The 18,630-nt window shown below is 32.1% G+C and overlaps 1 protein-coding gene across 1 annotated transcript in view; it reads right to left on the reverse strand.

Moving 5' to 3' along the window:
- Positions 1 to 18,630, reverse strand: part of LOC142334318 (stromal membrane-associated protein 1-like) — a 70,649-nt gene that overhangs the window by 21,209 nt on the left and 30,810 nt on the right. Inside the window, exon 4 of the mRNA XM_075382261.1 lies at positions 6,870 to 6,947. Within this exon, the coding sequence (XP_075238376.1) occupies positions 6,870 to 6,947 (78 nt within the window). The remainder of the gene's footprint in view (positions 1 to 6,869; positions 6,948 to 18,630) is intronic.

An 18,630-nucleotide genomic window follows, 5' to 3' on the forward strand; every position in this document is an offset into this window, starting at 1 on the left:
GGAAGTCAAAGAGGATGTAAGGGGAAAAGCAATATTGACATCTGAATTTAAGAGAGCATTAAAAGATTTAAATGGCAGAAAGGCTCCTGGAATACACAGAATACCTGTAGAATTACTGCGCAGTGTAGGTGAGGAAGCGATTGATAGATTACATGAACTGGTGTATAATATTTATGAAAAAGGGGAAGTTCTGTCAGACTTCAAAAAGAGTGTTATAGTCATAATACAAAAGAAAGCAGGAGCAGGTAAATGTGCAGAATACAGAACAATTAGCTTAACTAGCCAAAAATCTTAACTAGAATTATGTACAGAAGAATTGAGAGAAGAGTAGAAGAAGTGTTAGGAGAAAACCAATTTGGTTTCAGGAAAAGTATAGAGACAAGGGAAGCAATTTTAGGGCTCAGATTAATAGTAGAAGGAAGACTAAAGAAAAACAAGCCGACATAGTTGGCATTTATAGACCTAGAAAAGGCATTCGATAACATAGACTGGAATAAAATGTTCAGCATTTTAAAAAAGTTAGGGTTCAATACAACAATTGCTAACATTTACAGGAACCAAACAGCAACAGTAATAATTGAAGAACATAAGAAAGAAGCCATAATAAGAAAGGGAGTCCGACAAGGATGTTCCCTATCTCCGTTACTTTTTAATCTTTACATCGAACTAGCAGTTAATGATGTTAAAGAACAATTTAGATTCGGAGCAACAGTACAAGGTGAAAAGATAAAGATGCTACGATTTGCTGATGATATAGTAATTCTAGCCAAGAGTAAAAGGATTTAGAACAAACAATGAACGGCATAGATGAAGTCCTACACAAGAATGACCTGGGAATGACCTATAAATCATTATTACAACTGTTGGTCAAGGGATTTAATAAACATGCATATTACAAACAAACATACACACTTCACTTTTTACAATTACATCATCTATGTCAACATAGCATTTTCTCTATTTACTTGCAAATAACAAGTCCCCAACACAAAATGCCCACCCAAAAGTATGGGTCTAATTTTTTTTTTTTTTAAATTAACTTATACATATTTTTGTTAATTTCAATCAATTTACTAACAATAACAATTAAAATCATTTTTAAATACTACCTTTAGAGTAATCCAATTCATATAAATATGGGTCTGTAAATGGTCCGTTAGCGAGTTATGGCTAGCGAAAAATTGTGCCCTGATTTGTAGGCAAAAACTGAAATAAAAGCCATACTGAAATTCTAGGAACCCAAATTAAGGGAAAAAACTTGATGGTTTCTTATGGTTTTCGACCTGACAAATTGAATTAAACAGTGTCTAGAATCATATTTCCAAAAGTTTTCAAACTATCCAATGAAAATCAGAAAATCTGTTTTAAAAACACGTTTTTTTATATTTGTAATACAAAAATTTTGTTAAATGACTAATAAATGCAAAAAATTTATTATCAAACCTTGTAGAGAATTTAATTCTGAAAAAACTGATGTAAAATAACCCAATAAAAAAAATACAAGTCCAAAAATTTGATTTTATTACTAACGGTTACCATATGAAAACTACTGGAGGTATAATTCTAGACCCTATTTAATGTAATTTGTCAGGTCAAAACCCATAAGAAAACATCAAGTTTACCCCTTAATTTGGGTTCCTAGAATTTTAGTATGGTTTTATTTCACTCTTTCCCCAGGAATCAGGGGGTACAAAATCTTTTGCTAGCCATAACTCACTAACGATGCATTTCCAGACCCACATTTAAATGAACTTTTTTTCATTATTTTCACTAGTAGAATGAGCTCAGAAAGCCCTAGTAATACTACATGAATCACCCAATATAAACAGACCAAAAAAAAAACTTTTTTAATGTTAATTGCCAATTCTTATGGGTTTTTTGGTGCTGAATCCATACCTGACAGTTTTTTCTATCACTTTCAGTTTCGTCACAATATTACTTCGTTATAAACTAGAAAATTAGGGGAACATACAATAGGAATCAAAAATAAGTTAATGTTACAACATAAACAAAGCTTTTATGTATATATAAACATGAAAATACCTCTTTATTGCACAGGTTTTATGTGTCCATTGGGTTATATTTCCTTTCCCTCCTCTCCTTAAAGCTTTGATATAGCTTATTCTCCTGCGAGTCGCTACCTGAACTTCTCAATTACCAACATAAGTCTCCCATCATATTAGTATCCCAGCAGCCCTGATACCATCTTTCTATCACTTTGATAGCTTGTTGAAAAGGCTCACCTTGCTCCTCATTGACATCACCCAAATTGTCTGGGAAAAAATCAAGGTGACTGTTCAAAAAGTGAATCTTCAGGCACATCAAACATCCTAACTTTTTGAACTTTTCCAGCATGCTGACTACAATAGAACTAAAATATGAGTCCTTTTTGTTGACCAAGAACTTTTAAATGATACTCAAGCCTCTCTCTCATTTAAGTTATTTTTGATTCAAAGTTTGAATCGAACAACATTTTTTCATATGTCAAGCTCAACAAACACACCTTTTTTCAATTTTGCTTCTGATGGATTAGGAAACCTCTCACAGAGATATCTGAAACATTGTACATCTATGGGTAAGGCTTTCACAAATTGTTTCATTAATCCATATTTTCCATATTCTGATGCATTGGTCGTAAAATTATTTCTCATTGATTTCTTCAGTTTATGGTTGCTTCTGAATCATATATATGATTTTTGACCCTCAGGTATGTTTATTCATCGATTTATGAAATGTTGCAAAAACAAAACTTAAACAGGAAATAATGTCTAATAACCACAAACTGATTCACCTTACAATTTTTTTATATTTTTACGAATCTAAATAAAAACTAAACTGAACAGAAATTACGATACAATATAAATGAAATGTTTACATATTAAATTTTATTTTTATTGTTATTAAATGTTTTCATGTATACATGAAATGTTCTATTTCAGTATATAAAGAATATATCAAATTTATTTTTTATGGTAATCAATAAAACATTTTGGGTGAAGTCCAAGTTTACACTTATTACATGAAAATACCATTGTACTTTTACAATGTCGGCAGCAGAATCTTCTATTAGTTACATTTTTTTTTTCAGGAAGATGCTTGTCAATTGAGTGTTGCTGATTTGTTACAGTTGAAAACACTGTTAGTTGTCCAAGTCTCTAGATTTCAGGAATAGCAATTTCTTCTATGTTATTTGTCTTTGATGTAATATGCAATAACTACAAGTCACTGAAATTTGAATTGCTCGACTTGTTCTTTGTGGACATATTGATAAAGCTTCATCAATTTACTAAAGCTACATCAAGAAAGTTTGAAAACAAAGGCCACCATTATTTTCCTTTCATTGTTATTCAATAGTTGCTGACACTATTGTCCACTGAATCAACCCCACCCATATAGCGATTACATTGCTTAATGAGATCTGGCTGTTGGATTGAAATTTTCATTTTTTTTCCTTTAGAATACCTTTTGACATTATTCAGAGGCTCAGTGAACTGAAAATGTTTAATTAGAGTACAGGAGAGTTGTTGTTCCATTTTGTAATAAAAACTGAATTGATGGTATCAAATTGATAATCGTACATCCCATGAGGTTTCTTACACAAAAAACCAGAGTCTTCCAAATAGCAGTTTTGAATTCTACTTTCATTAACTGTTCCAGTTGCAAAAAAGCCTTACTTCTTCGGTAAACTTAACAATTAAAACGAACTAAAAAAATCTGTCAAAATAAATGCTGTGCTTTCCAGGATTGTCTACAATGTGCAATAAATTTTGTACAACTGAAGCACCTAATTCCAAGGCTAGAATCTACTTATGCTTCTTTTCCTTGATACAGGGAGAAGTTGAAAAAGTATACTTGTGAAGAACATAAACACCACATCTTGTAGGCAAAGCGTACAGACAGGTTTTCCTTTCAGAAACAGTTTACAAGAATCGTGATCAAAAAGTACAGTATCATCTGTTCATCTATTGAAAAGTGGTAAACAAAAACACTGTATTTGCCAAAATTTTTATTCAGAAGATCAATGTAAGGCTGCACTGTGAAAAACTATCACTTTAAAAATTGAAAAAAGTCTGATCTCTTCTCCTATATACATAAATATTTGTTCCTGCTGTCAACAAGTTCTTTTCTTTGAGTCTGGAACCAAGCAGTTGAGCTTTCACCTTCATTAACCCACAAATTCCCAACCAAATGAATTAGCTTGGTTTGAATAAACAAGTTAAGGTCCTAAATCTTCTGTAGTACATTGAAACTCAAATCTGCATCAGACTGGGCATCACTAGATATATCCAGGATATCACAAAAAAGTTCTGCTGGTTTAGGGATGGGAAGTTCTGGACCATGGCTGACTTGCCAAATGGCAGATGGAAGATTAAAGCACCTTATTACCTTTTTTATATTTTTAGTTATAACCAGTAATTCAACGGCACAAAAGTAACAATCATTAGAATGGTTTCTTGGTTCCTCCATATCACTGGAACAGCAAATGTAAAGGCTTGTTTTTCCTTTTTTGGTCATTTTCTAAGATCTTCAACTTACACACATCATACCTTATATGGTGAACACAATTTATCCTGTTCACCAAGTTCAGTTCCAAAGTACACTTTTTTTTAACAAACTTTAATCTTTTTGTAGATGTTCCTTTGATGTTTTTTAATCACAAACTCACCCCAAATATAACAAAAGCAGTCTGGAAAGTTTTTATAACCACGACTAGTCACAGTACTACACACATCCACCAAAAGGTAAAAAATGTTAAGTTAGGTTGACTATAACAAAACAAACAGCTGTACATTTAATTTCATATATTTCTTTAAATTTCGATGTTTCTTTATTTTAAATGTTTTAAATAATTCAAATATTTCTTTAAATATTAAGTTAATGAGTGTTGAAATGTGAAAAAATAGTGGGCGGTAAGACTTTTTTATCGTCATATTTGGATTCAGCAAACTAAAAAAAAAAAAAGAATAAGGTAAACTCATTCAAAAAGTATTTTTATCATTGGCCTGTGTAATCTACGTATATCAGTATAAAAGATTATATTTTCCACACACATAGCAGATACATAAGACAGCAATACAAAATTTTTAATGGAAAACATTAAAACAAAGAAAAATATATAACAAGCCAATTACAGCATCACCACGCAATCATTAATAGTAAGTAAAACAGTAATATATTTGAAGGACATCTTACTGTTTTTTATTGTCATGACTGAACCTTCTTCAAAAGTGTCATGATCATCCCACATGGCACAATTTTAATTTTTGACAAGGTTATTATAAATGCAGTATTTCTTGAACATCTATACAATTACATCATTTAAAATAATGTCCAACCAAATTCCACTAAAAGATTAGAGTGAGACAAGGGGTTTTCAATCTTCCTGTAAGTCAATCCATTGCATAGACTGTCCTTGCCATCAACTCTGAATAAAAATGTTTTAAATGAGCTTTGAACACTGATTAATGTAAACTCCAAGTAGTTGGAGTAAAGATTTCCATCAATCAGAAACACAAATTTGCTCTCTTTTGCCGTCTCAAAGCCTATGCTTTACATTATTTGATACATGTCTGCAGGAAACTATCCAGTACTTTTCAATATACTTTTCAACTCTAAAAGTACAAGCATACATTTTACCCAGCCTAATATTAGCGTATTCACCCATCATTTTTCTTACACCTAACAATTACATTAGCTGGTAATTTCTCACCCTTTGGATGGGATTTTCTTTTAAATATAATAGATGGTGGAAGTTTTTTGCTACCTAAAGGTACAGTCAACATAAGTGTGTCTGTTTCTCAAAACTGCAACAATGAATATGAAGTTTTATTCTTGAATGCATTAATTATTTAATCTGCTGCATGTCAAAGTAAACTTGAATTTTATCAGTATTTCCTACCTACCCTATCAAAAAATTATTTTCTTCTCATAACTGAATTATGCATCTAAAATGCCAATAATTTCTCCTCATAAGCAAATGACAAACAGACTTAAAATTTAATGTTCCTTCACAATTTGTATTTCTTTAATTGTGTCATCTTTGTTGATATAGAAAACCAGCAAACTGCCAGCCTGCCAGCTGCCTTGAATGTAAGAGGGTGACTGCTCTTCTACTACTGAAAAATTTTATATTTTGCAGTAAAATAATTTTCTATTTTTATTACTTGTGTTAAGGTTATTTTTGTCTTTCTCCAGTCTCTTATACAAGATTCCAGACTGTAATATTTACAACTTCCTGTTCAATTACAAATTTTTTGCAACAATTTTTTAATTTTCTTTGTCTGTAAATAAATGCAATCATTTTACAGAACTTACTAAAAGTATACAGAACACACATTCAGTCTTTGCCTAATTAAAGCAAAATGAATACTTGTTTGTCTAAGGTCACAAATACAGGAAACAAAGAATGAATCACCAATAAGCGTTATCTACAGTTCATCAACAGTATGCCTTAGTGAACAGACTATTATGACATTAGTAATTGATGAAACTCAATTTTATGGATGATTTGAAATGAAACAAATTACCTGCACATCAAGAAAGTATGTTTAAACAAACACGTACTATAATATATCTCAATGTATATAGTACAATCTACATATAGCTCTTCACACGAAAATCTCTAAACGTTACATGCATCCATATATCTCACGTTGGTTTAAAAAAAAAAAAAGAAACATGTACATTGTATACAAATACGGTACCATTTTTTCATTTCCTTTGAGTTTTCAAATGAATATATACTTTATTTACTCACTTTTTATACCCTTGCAAAGCTTAAAAAAAAAATCCTTAGTACAATTACTTTCTCATTCAAATTATATATTACACCAGTTTTACTTAATAAACCATTGAAAAAAAATAATTACCAAGATCTTGCCATCCTGTTGTTTTTTCTTTTTACGCCCTCTTTCAGCTTCTTCTTCAAGTTCTTTATCCCAGTTCACCTAAAAAGACACTCATTTTAAAATGTTGTCAAAAAATACTTCAATACTTCAAGAAACCTCTTCTTTCATTACCAAGAAAACTGAAATTACCAAGAAACTTTCTTCTCCATTACCTCTTTCAATGATTCCTACAAGCCAAAAAAATCTGAGAATGTAAAAATAACTAGAAGAAACTAAGTTTTTTTTAAGTGGTAGGACTGTTATAAAGAAAACCCAACATAGCAATCCAAAAACATCAGCTGAATCAGTAATGCTATTAAGTAATCCAAGAAAGGTGAAGCATAATGTTGAAGCTGCATATTTTGTCAATCAAAAGTCACAAAAAAAGTTAAATTCACGGCTGATTTTAAAACTTGTTCTTTTCCTAATTAATCTGCAATTTCAGAATAAAAATGACCATGGTAGCTTTTCTGCTATTAAAGAAGAAAAGGAGCCCGATTTTTACTACATTTTTAATTTACGTTATGAGAACTGTAGTGCATTTAGTTTTTGATGAAAAGATTTTATCTCAGAACAGATTCTACATACATATGTATTAGGTTAGCAGAGTTTCAGTCTTGTTGTTCCAAGAGTGTGAGGGTGTATAAGAAGTTCACAAAAAAATTTATTACTTCCATCCCTGATTGCATGGCACTACCGTCATTCTTGTACAAATAAAATAAAGAAATTCTGAATGAAATTTCAGCACATTCTGAGGTTTTTCAGTAAATCAAATGGAATACTGAGAAAACCAACCAAAAATTTTCTAAACTTTCCAGAAGAGGACTACAGAACATACTGGCAGCACAAGCCACACTGATTATACAGGGTATCGCACAAAGTGATCCACTTGTTTTGGTTATAATTATATAGGTTCATAATTATTTATGTGTTATATGTTAACAGAAGTGACAGCAGTTCATGAACATTAGTTTCTTCTCTTTCCGAGTGCGGTGTTTGTGTATTGTTACAAGATGGCTGACAAAGGAAGACTGACTGTTGAACAATGTGTAAAGACTGCATTGTTTTTTTATGAAACGAAAACTCGATGGTCATCCTCATTTAAAAACAATACATAAACTTCATAAAAAATTTAACATTGATGGTTCAGTATTTTATAGTAAATATAAATGGCCTGCCAACATTCATTCTTCACAGAATGTCAAAGCTGTCAGCAAAGCAGCATTGCTGAGGACGATAAGCAAATCAACAAGAAAAGCAGCAGCACAACTTGAGATTTCTAGGCGATCTGTGCAGCAAATTTTAAAAACTGATCTGCATTTGTATCCATAGAAAATAACAGTGTTGCCTGAATTAATGACTGACAACAAACATCAAAGAATGCATTCGTTGAATGGGCTGTAAATGAAGATGTATTGTTGAACAAAGTTTGGTTTTCAGATGAGGTACATTTTCACCGACGGGGTTGTTAATAAACAAAATGTGCATTTTTGGGATTCTGAAATCCACATGTGCTTTATGAAAATGTGCATCACACTCGAAGAATTATGGTAATGGCCACTATCTCCAGTCATGGAGTAATAGGGCCATTCTTTTTTGAATAGACAGTGAACAGTGAACATTAACTAAACTTGCTGCATAATAATTTTGTTTCTCAGCTTCTTGCAAAAGGGTTTCAATCAGAAAACGAGTGGTTCATGCAGGATGGAGCCATACCACACACAGCTAATGTTCATTTTAGACTTTCTGCATGAAACTTTTAATACAAATATCATGTCAAACGCTTTCCTAATCCTTTTGCATGTGGACAGAACTGGGCCCCAAACAGTCCTGATTTGAATCTTTGTGATTATTTTCTTTGGGGATTTCTAAAGGAAAAAATTTTCCCTAAACACCCTCGTACAGTGATGGAGCTGCAAGTGCTGATCATTGAGGCATGCAAGAGATAACTAAGGATATATGTCGTCGAGTTATTAGCAACACAGGAGTTCGTATTGAAGAAGTTGCTAGATGTGATGGTAGTCATATTAAACATGCTGTAAGTAACATAATCTACAAGTATATAGATAGTAAACACACTGTATTTTACTTTTCTGAATTACAATTCAAATAAATATTTTTTAACAAAACCAAATATTGGATCATTTCGTGCACCATCATGTAGTTCCCAAACTGATCAATTTTTGGATCTGCTGTGGTATACAGCACTTATAATGATAGATCAGAAAAGTAATTGCAGAGTGATTAAACACATGGTTATGATCCCATAAGATCATGTATAATTGATTTTATATACAATTTATTTTAAAGCATTTTACAGTAAACAATAGTTATATATTTCATGGTTATGGGCATCCATTGTTATGATTTTTTTTTTTTTGTTAATATGTCTATATTTATCATATAAAAACTGTCTTTCCTGGATTGTTGGTTATCTCTAAGGTATCTTTGAATACATGATTAAAACTTACTATGACCACTTAAAATACAAAAAATAAACAACCAAACATCTGCAGTTTTTTACAATACATGAACCAAAGCAAGCCTAAAAAAAAAACCCATTTTCTATAAAATAAGAATATATTTTCAACAAAATAGTAGTATCAGCCCACTGAACATCACTACATTCTAAAACATTACAAAATAATAAAGCAGTTTATTAATTTTAAAAGAAAAAGACATTTTAAAAGGAAATGCAAGTCTCTTTTTTTACTCCCAAAAATTACATATTTATAATCCAATAATATTTATATCTTTAGACAAAAAAACCACAAACAACAAACAGGCTTTTATAATCCATATGTTCTATTTTATTTTTTAATTAACAATGAAAACTGGAATAGCAAAAAGAAACATTCAAAAATGATTACAAAGAATTTTTGTGTAACTAGATGCACATATAAAAGTTAAACAATCATAAAAAAATTGAAGAATTGTAGAATAATGCAATTAATTAAAATTCAATACAATTATACAGAAAACATAAAAGAAAAATAAATAAATAGATAAAATGAAAACAAATTAAAAAACAACAAAAATAAAAATTATAAAAAAACAGTAATAAATCTCTAATCGTATTTATAAAATAAACAAAACGCTGAAAATTATAAAATAATATAACAGTAGAAATCAAAAGAAAAAGTAACTAACAGTACTCTTGTTCACTATCATTTAAATCCCTAACTGAACTGGCCACCATACCCTTTCCTACTTCCTTTATAATAAAGTAGAATCATTAAACCAAGCATTAAAAGAAACACAAAACCACAAAGCAAGCAGGGAAGACCAAACAGTGGTAGAACTTTGGAAATAATCCTCCAAGGAGATTAAACAATCACTTCTAGAAAATCTCCAAAAAAATCTGGGAAGAAGAAAAATTACCTAAACACTGGACTGCTGCACTCATACACCCAGCAAAAAGGGACAAGACACTAACCTCGAAAACTACAGAGAAATTGAACTACAAAAAAAATGAACTGGGAGAATATCAGGGGGGATTTAGACCGTGGAGAAGCTGTTCTGAGCAAATAATCACTCTCAAATTAATGGATGTACACAAAATGAAATGAAGACAACTAGTAATATCATTCATAGATTTCCAAAAAGCCTATGACAATATTCATAGACCATCAATGCTGCAAATACTAAAAGAAACCTAGGATTACACCCAAAACTAGAAAAAATGATAGAATTAACATTAACTGACACATACTCCAAAATAAAATTCAGAGGAAAAATATCAGAACCATTCCTAATCAAAACAGGTTTAAGACAAGGAGACTGCACCCACTGCTCTTCAACTGCACCCTAGAATATGTAATATGTGTGTGAATATGTAATATATGAATATATGTGTGATATATTCTAGAGTGGTTCAAAAAAGACCCACCACACGTAACAATTGAAGGAAGGAAACATGCAAACCATATCAAAGTAAACTGTCTAGGATTTGCAGATGACCTTTGCGTTTCTAGCCAATAACGTCGCAGAAGATAGAATCCAAGTAACTTCACTGGAAGAACTATCAGGAAAAAAAGGCCTAAGAATATCACATGAAAAGACTAGAATAATGGCCATAAATTCCCTAGTATTGAACCACATAATCATAAACAGACAAAGTCGAGCTAGTTGAACGGTTTAAATATTTCGGAGAAAATATCACACATGAACTTAAAGAAAAAATAAACTGGACAAAAAATTCAATTATGCATAAAATACCACCAAAACATATAATAAAAGATGTATCTCAATAAATACCAAACTTAGACATTACAAAACCAGACCTATAATACCATATGGAAGCAAAACACTCTTAAAACTAAGTCCAACATTTCCTACTCAGCAGAGATGCAAGGAATAGAAAGAAAAATTCTACGAACATGCATAAATAAAAGATGACTTACTACTGATAGGGGAGAATGGAGACTTATACCAAACCAAGAGGTACATAAAGACGTAGAACCAGCTCTAGACTACTTTAGAAAGAAAGAATCTCCTTCTTTGGACACATAATAAGAACAGAACTGAGCAGGCTCATCAGGAAACTGGTCGAGAAATAATAGAAAATGTCCAAAACATCGACCTGGATAACCGAAATTAAACAAGATATGTAAGAACTAGAAATTACAATAGAAGATTATAGATAGAACAAAACTGACAATACAAAAATATTAAAAGAAGCAAACTCCAGATTTAAAATTAAAGAAAACAACAACAGGGGTTTGTTCAGAAGAACTCAAAAAAGCAAGATCTGACAGAATAAAGAAGTATTGGGAAGCAATCAAGAAAAAAATAAAAAGAAGAGGAGCCAGTGTTGACTGAAGTGGTCCACTGTGACCTCAAAATCCTCAAAAAAAAAAAAGAAAAAGTACAATCACATAAATTATTAAACATTACATCAAGCTATACAATAATTTCTTGTAACACACAGCTTGTGTGGGAAATTGTTTAATTTTATGGATATGAATTATTATTTCCTCCTCTATGAATCATGAGACCTTGCCGTTGGTGAGGGGGCTTGAGTGCTCAGGGATACAGAGTAGCTGGACCAAAGGTGCAACCAAATCGGAGAGGTATCTGTTGAGAGCCAGACTAAGGAATGATTCCTGAAAGAGGGCAGCAGCTCTTTCAGTAGTTGTTAGGGGCGTGAGTCAGAATGACTTAAACGGCCATATCAACATCACTCAGTCCTCTGAGTACTGCGCAGCTGAAAGCAATGGAAAACTACAGCTGCTTTTTTCCAAGAAAATGTGGCTCTTTCATATAGCAATGATGGAGGCGCCTTCCTTGGTAAAATATTCCGGAGGTAAACTAGTCCCCCGTTCGGATCTCCGGGTGGGGACTACTAAGGAAGGGGTCACCAGAAAATTAAAAAATAACATTCTACGAGTCGGAGCGTGGAATGATAGAAGTTTAAAAAAGGTTGGTAGGCTAGAAAATTTAAAAAGGGAAATAGATAGGATAAATGTGGGGATGTAGTAGGAATTAGTGAGGTTCGGTGGGAAGAGGAAGGCGACTTTTGGTCAGGTGATTTTTAGAATAATCAACTAAGCTTCAAATAATGGGCAGGCAGGAGTAGGTTTCATAATGAACAAGAAGATAGGGAAGAGAGTAGAGTATTTCAAAACACATAGCGATAGAATCATTGTAATAAGGAAAAAAAATCAAAACCTAAACCGACAACGATTGTTAACGTCTATATGCCTACAAGCGCCCATGATGATGATGAGGTAGTGTGTGTATACGAAGAGATTGATGAAGCAATTAAACACGTAAAAGGAGATGAAAATTTAATAATAGTTGGAGATTGGAATGCAAGCATTGGAAAAGGCAAGGAAGGAAATATAGTGGGTGAATATGGGCTGGGCAAAAGGAATGAAAGAGGGGACCGACTTATAGAGTTTTGCACGAAGTATAATTTAGTAATTGCCAACACCCAATTTAAAAATCATAATAGAAGAAAATACACTTGGAAAAATCCAGGCGATACTGCAAGGTATCAGATAGATTATATCATGGTTAAGCAAAGATTTAGAAATCAACTCGTTGACTGCAAAACTTACCCTGGAGCAGACATTGATAGCGACCATAATTTGGTGATAATGAAATGTAGATTGGGGTTTAAAAACCTGAAGAAAAGGTGTCAGATGAATTGGTGAAATTTAGAGAAGCTTGAGGAAGAGGAGGTAAAGAAGATTTTTGAGGAGGACATCGCAAGAGGTCTGAGTAAAAAATATAAGGTAGAAAATGTAGAAGAAGAATGGGAGAATGTTAAAAAGGAAATTCTTAAATCAGCAGAAGCAAACTTAGGCGGAATAAAGAGAACTGGTAGAAAACCTTGGGTTTCAGACAATATATTGCAGCTGATGGATGAACGTAGAAAATATAAGAATGATAGTGATGAAGAAAGTAAAAGAAACTATCGGCAATTAAGAAATGCTATAAACAGGAAGTGCAAACTGGCGAAAGAAGAGTGGATTAAAGAAAAGTGTTCAGAAGTGGAAAGAGAAATGAACATTGGTAAAATAGACGGAGCATACAGGAAAGTTAAGAAAAATTTTGGGGTACATAAATTAAAATCTAATAATGTGTTAAACAAAGATGGTACACCAATATATAATACGAAAGGTAAAGTCGATAGATGGGTGGAATATATTGAAGAGTAATACGGAGGAAATGAATTAGAAAATGGTGTTCTAGAGGAAGAAGAGGAAGTTGAGGAGGGTGAAATGGGAGAAACAATACTGAGATCTGAATTTAAGAGAGCATTAAAAGATTTAAATGGCAGAAAGGCTACTGAAATAGACGGAATACCTGTAGAATTACTGTGCAGTGCAGGTGAGGAAGCGATTGATAGATTATACAAACTGGTGTGTAATATTTATGAAAAAGGGGAATTTCTATCAAACTTCAAAAAAAGTGTTATAGTCATGATACCAAAGAAAGCAGGGGCAGTTAAATGTGAAGAATACAGAACAATTAGTTTAACTAGTCATGCATCATAAATCTTAACTAGAATTCTATACAGAAGAATTGAGAGGAGAATGGAAGAAGTGTTAGGAGAAGACCAATTTGGTTTCAGAAAAAGTATAGGGACAAGGGAAGCAATTTTAGGCCTCAGATTAATAGTAGAAGGAAGATTAAAGAAAAACAAACCAACATACTTGGCGTTTATAGACCTAGAAAAGGCTTTCGATAACGTAGACTGGAATAAAATATTCAGCATTTTAAAAAAGTTAGGGTTCAAATACAGAGATAGAAGAACAATTGCTAACATGTACAGGAACCAAACAGCAACAGTAATAATTGAAGAACATAAGAAAGAGGCCATAATAAGAAAGGGAGTCCGACAAGGATGTTCCCTATCTCCGTTACTTTTTAATCTTTACATCGAACTAGCAGTTAATGATGTTAAAGAACAATTTAGATTCGGAGTAACAGTACAAGGTGAAAAGATAAAGATGCTACGATTTGCTGATGATATAGTAATTCTTGCCGAGAGTAAAAGGATTTAGAACAAACAATGAACGGCATAGATGAAGTCCTACACAAGAACTATCGCATGAAAATAAACAAGAACAAAACAAAAGTAATGAAATGTAGTAGAAATAACAAAGATGGACCACTGAATGTGAAAATAGGAGGACAAAAGATTATGGAGGTAGAAGAATTTTGTTATTTGGGAAATAGAATTACTAAAAATGGACGAAGCAGGAGCGATATAAAATGCCGAATAGCACAAGCTAAACGAGCCTTCAGTAAGAAATATAATTTGTTTACATCAAAAATTAATTTAAATGTCAGGAAAAGATTTTTGAAAGTATATGTTTGGAGTGTCGCTTTATATGGAAGTGAAATTTGGACAATCTGAGTATCTGAGAAGAAAAGATTAGAAGCTTTTGAAATGTGGTGCTATAGGAGAATGTTAAAAATCAGATGGGTGGATAAAGTTACAAATGAAGAGGTGTTTCAGCAAATAGATGAAGAAAGAAGCATTGGGAAGAATATAGTTAAAAGAGTAGACAGACTTATACGCCACACATTAAGGCATCCTGGAATAGTCGCTTATAATGGAAGGGACAGGTAGAAGGAAAAATTTGTGCAGGCAGGCAACGTTTGCAGTATGTAAAACAAATTATGGGTTTAGAATGTAGGGGTTATACCGAAATGAAACGACTAGCACTAGATCGGGAATCTTGAAAAGCTGTATCAAATCAGTCAAATGACTGAAGACAAAAAAAAAATAGAATTATTATTAATTAGAATTGATTATTTATGGAGTTCAATAATTTATTAATACAATACATGCTCTCTATTAAAGAGCTCTTCATAAAGAAAATTTCTCTATAATGAAAGAGTTGGCTGGTTCCTCTACATTTCCTATATCAATCAATGTATTTTAGTCTCTCTAGTTTGCAAAAGAAAAGACCAAAATTTCCTATAACAATCAAAATATATGCATCCACAACTAATTTTGAATCAATGGGCAAGAATTTTTTGAGAATGACCGAACTATTTCAACAGTGAATAGAAACAAGTTACACTAGGATAGCAACTGCTTGTCTACTCCTATCTATGAATTTTATAAATAACTTTCTTTATTTGTTACATAACAAGGATGGGTCAATAATTCAACAGCACAGTACACAATCCTTTGCTTCATATAAGCCACAAATGTTATTCTAAATCAGGTAATATCCTATAAAATGATTTTTAAAATACTGTACTGCAGTTCTTATCAAGAAATTCTTGATATTTCATTAACTTGTCTAACAACTATACAAAAATAATTAATAATAGACTAAAAATACTGTACCAATGAATTTATTTTTCATCATTGTCTTATGACAAATTAACTTAATACAACACACAGTAGTGGGCAAAACCATAGTATAATTTGACTTTCACTGTTAAAGTTATTGTTGGACTTGTAATTAAGCACAATAGACACTGTGTTTTTCTGTAATTTAACACTACAGTACATTAGTTATTTATAGTATGTATATATAATACATTCTTCAGTTGTGTTAATTAATTTTTTTGAGATAATAGCTAGTAAATGCAAAATTCTTTCCATCAAAGAAAAGATTAAAATTATAAGAGGGAAAACAGCAAGTTAATGTTTACTATAATTTTAATTTTCCTTTCTCCACAACATGAGGCAGCAAAGAAAAATACTTTAGGTGCACCAAACAGAAAACAATAACAGTAAAAAATTCAAGCAATGGTTTACGATCATCTAGAATAAACAGTCTTTCAGTGATTTCAACAGCAATGAAATTTATACTTTCCAGTTAATGGCCTATTTAAAACTAAAATGGAATTCTTTAATAAAAAGCTGTCTGCAGAAACTTTGTAATGTTTTAACAGCTGGCTGCAGAAACGTTAACATAATAACCTCACATTTTGCAAAATCAATAGTGAAGCAAAACAGGTTGTATAATTCTGCAGGGCTTGAAAAAAGTAGCCTAGAATATATGAGAGTTATAAGGAAGAAAATATTTCTAATGCTGATGAAATGAGACATTATTAAAATGCTGTCAGTCAGTGACACAAGTTTAAAGCTAAATCGTGTATTAGATGGAAAGAAAGAGAACTGTTCTATTTTAAGTCAATATGACAGCAGCTGAGAAATGGCAGTTACAAGTGATAAGCAAATATAAAATACCTAGATATTTAAAAACATTACGTCAATATCTGTGAAGTATCACAATAATAATAAATATGCATGAATGAAATGGCTTCAATCTTCAAAAAATAAATATGATTTAGGAAGAGCGAATTAAAAATTAAAAAAATCCTATTTAACATGGAAAACTGTGCAGGACATCCAGACATCCAAGAACTTGCATAAGTTAAAATTATCTTTTACCCACCAACACTACAAAATACAGCAACTAATGGATCTGAATGTTATCAAATACAAAGTTGTCTAAAACATATTGAGCCTTTTGAGGCCAAAATGGAGATTGCATTTATTGTTATTGGAAAATAATATTATGAGACCTCATACGCATCATTTTTTTCAATGACCCTCTACCATTTTTCCAGCAACAACATAAATAGAACTTCTGTGGTTCTGAACAAAAGACTTTCACATGTGATTTTCACAGGCCTCTTTTGAAACTAACTTACATCATTCAGGAAGTTCTGCATAGACTGAAACAGATAATAGTTTGACGGTGTCAAGTTGAACTATATGGTAGATGCATTAAAACCTCCCAGTCTCTCAGTTCTCTCAATCTCTGATGGGTCGTTAAAGATGTATGCGATCGATCATTGTCACCTTGGTGTATACAACACCCTTCTGTTGATCAGTTCAGGAAGCTTCTTTTGAATTGTTAGGTGCAATCATGTTAGTTGTCTACAGAACAGGTCTGAGGAGTCTGTAATTCGGCTTGGCAGCAGCAGCTCATGATGCTCTTCCAATCCCACCAAACGCACAGCATAATCTTCCTAAGCATCAATGTGGGCTTTGCCAAAGACTGTGGAGTGTCTCCTCGTTTCAACTACGATCTTAGTTGCACATTGTTGTCATAGGTTATCCACTTTTCACCACTTGTGATCAACTGCTTCAGAAATGAATGAATTTCATTATGTTTCAGTAGAGATTCACACATAGAAATTCGATCGAGTAAATTTTTCTGAGTCAGATCAAGTGGCACCTAAATATCAAGCTTATTTTTGTAGCCAGCTTTCTCCAAATTGTTTAATACTGTTTGATGATGTTTAGGCCATTGGTGACATCATGACTGTTTACAAACCAATCTACCACGACTTTTGCCAGAATGCACTACGCTATCTCATGCACAAAAGGCTCAATGCTTTTTAGACTACCTACTATCTTAAGGAGCATTACAAAAGAAAAATGTTGGTTCATTTCATTGAAGAAACAAAAAATGATAAAATAATATTTAACCTGTACCATACAATCTGCACTCCAGAGAACCTTCCAAGAAATTTTAACTAAAAATTTAACACATATCATTTTGTTGCAAAGCTTTTGCCTTGGTTTTTGCCCATTTATAAAAAAAACAAGTATGTTTTGTATTATGACATAGTTATTAATGATCTTAATTTCATCTACGAGTCATAACAGGGATGAAAGTTTGGTTTACAGCTGTGATCCAGAGACAATACAATAGTCATTGCAGAGAAAGACTATGCAATCACTGAAACCAAACAGGTGCAACAAAATTGTATTCTTCAATTTCAAAAGTTCACAGAGAATTTGTTCCTGCTGGTGTTATGGTGAATTCTGATTTGTTTGGTGATTTTTTAAGCTACTTGAAAAAGATATGAGGCAAAAAAATAAAAATCTTGGAAAAACAGAATTAACTACTATCAATCATAATGCACCAGTACATACACCTCTTAAAACAATGCAGTTTTTTATGAAGAACAATATGGTAGTCATCCCCCTGTGGCTTTGCTTAGTTCTTTGTCTTAGTCTTCTTTTTTCAATGGTATTCTTATGTTCAAAATCCTGTATAAGTCAAATTTAGTAATTGAAATTTAACACACTTCCCCATTATCCAATCAAGCTGAAATTTTGCACACAGCTTTGGTTCTGATGACAATATAATACAGCATATTTAATATCATTCTAAATAGAATCTGGTGACATTATTTAATATCATTCTAAAATCAATATGGCAGACATTATGAAAATATATTCCTTAGTTTACATATGGATAACAAATCATGTTTCAGTAATTTTCAGTAACTAAGGGTTTGTTGTGGC

Source organism: Lycorma delicatula, chromosome 1 (genome assembly GCF_047948215.1).
Source record: "Lycorma delicatula isolate Av1 chromosome 1, ASM4794821v1, whole genome shotgun sequence".
In the NCBI taxonomy this organism is placed as follows: Eukaryota; Metazoa; Arthropoda; class Insecta; order Hemiptera; family Fulgoridae; genus Lycorma; species Lycorma delicatula.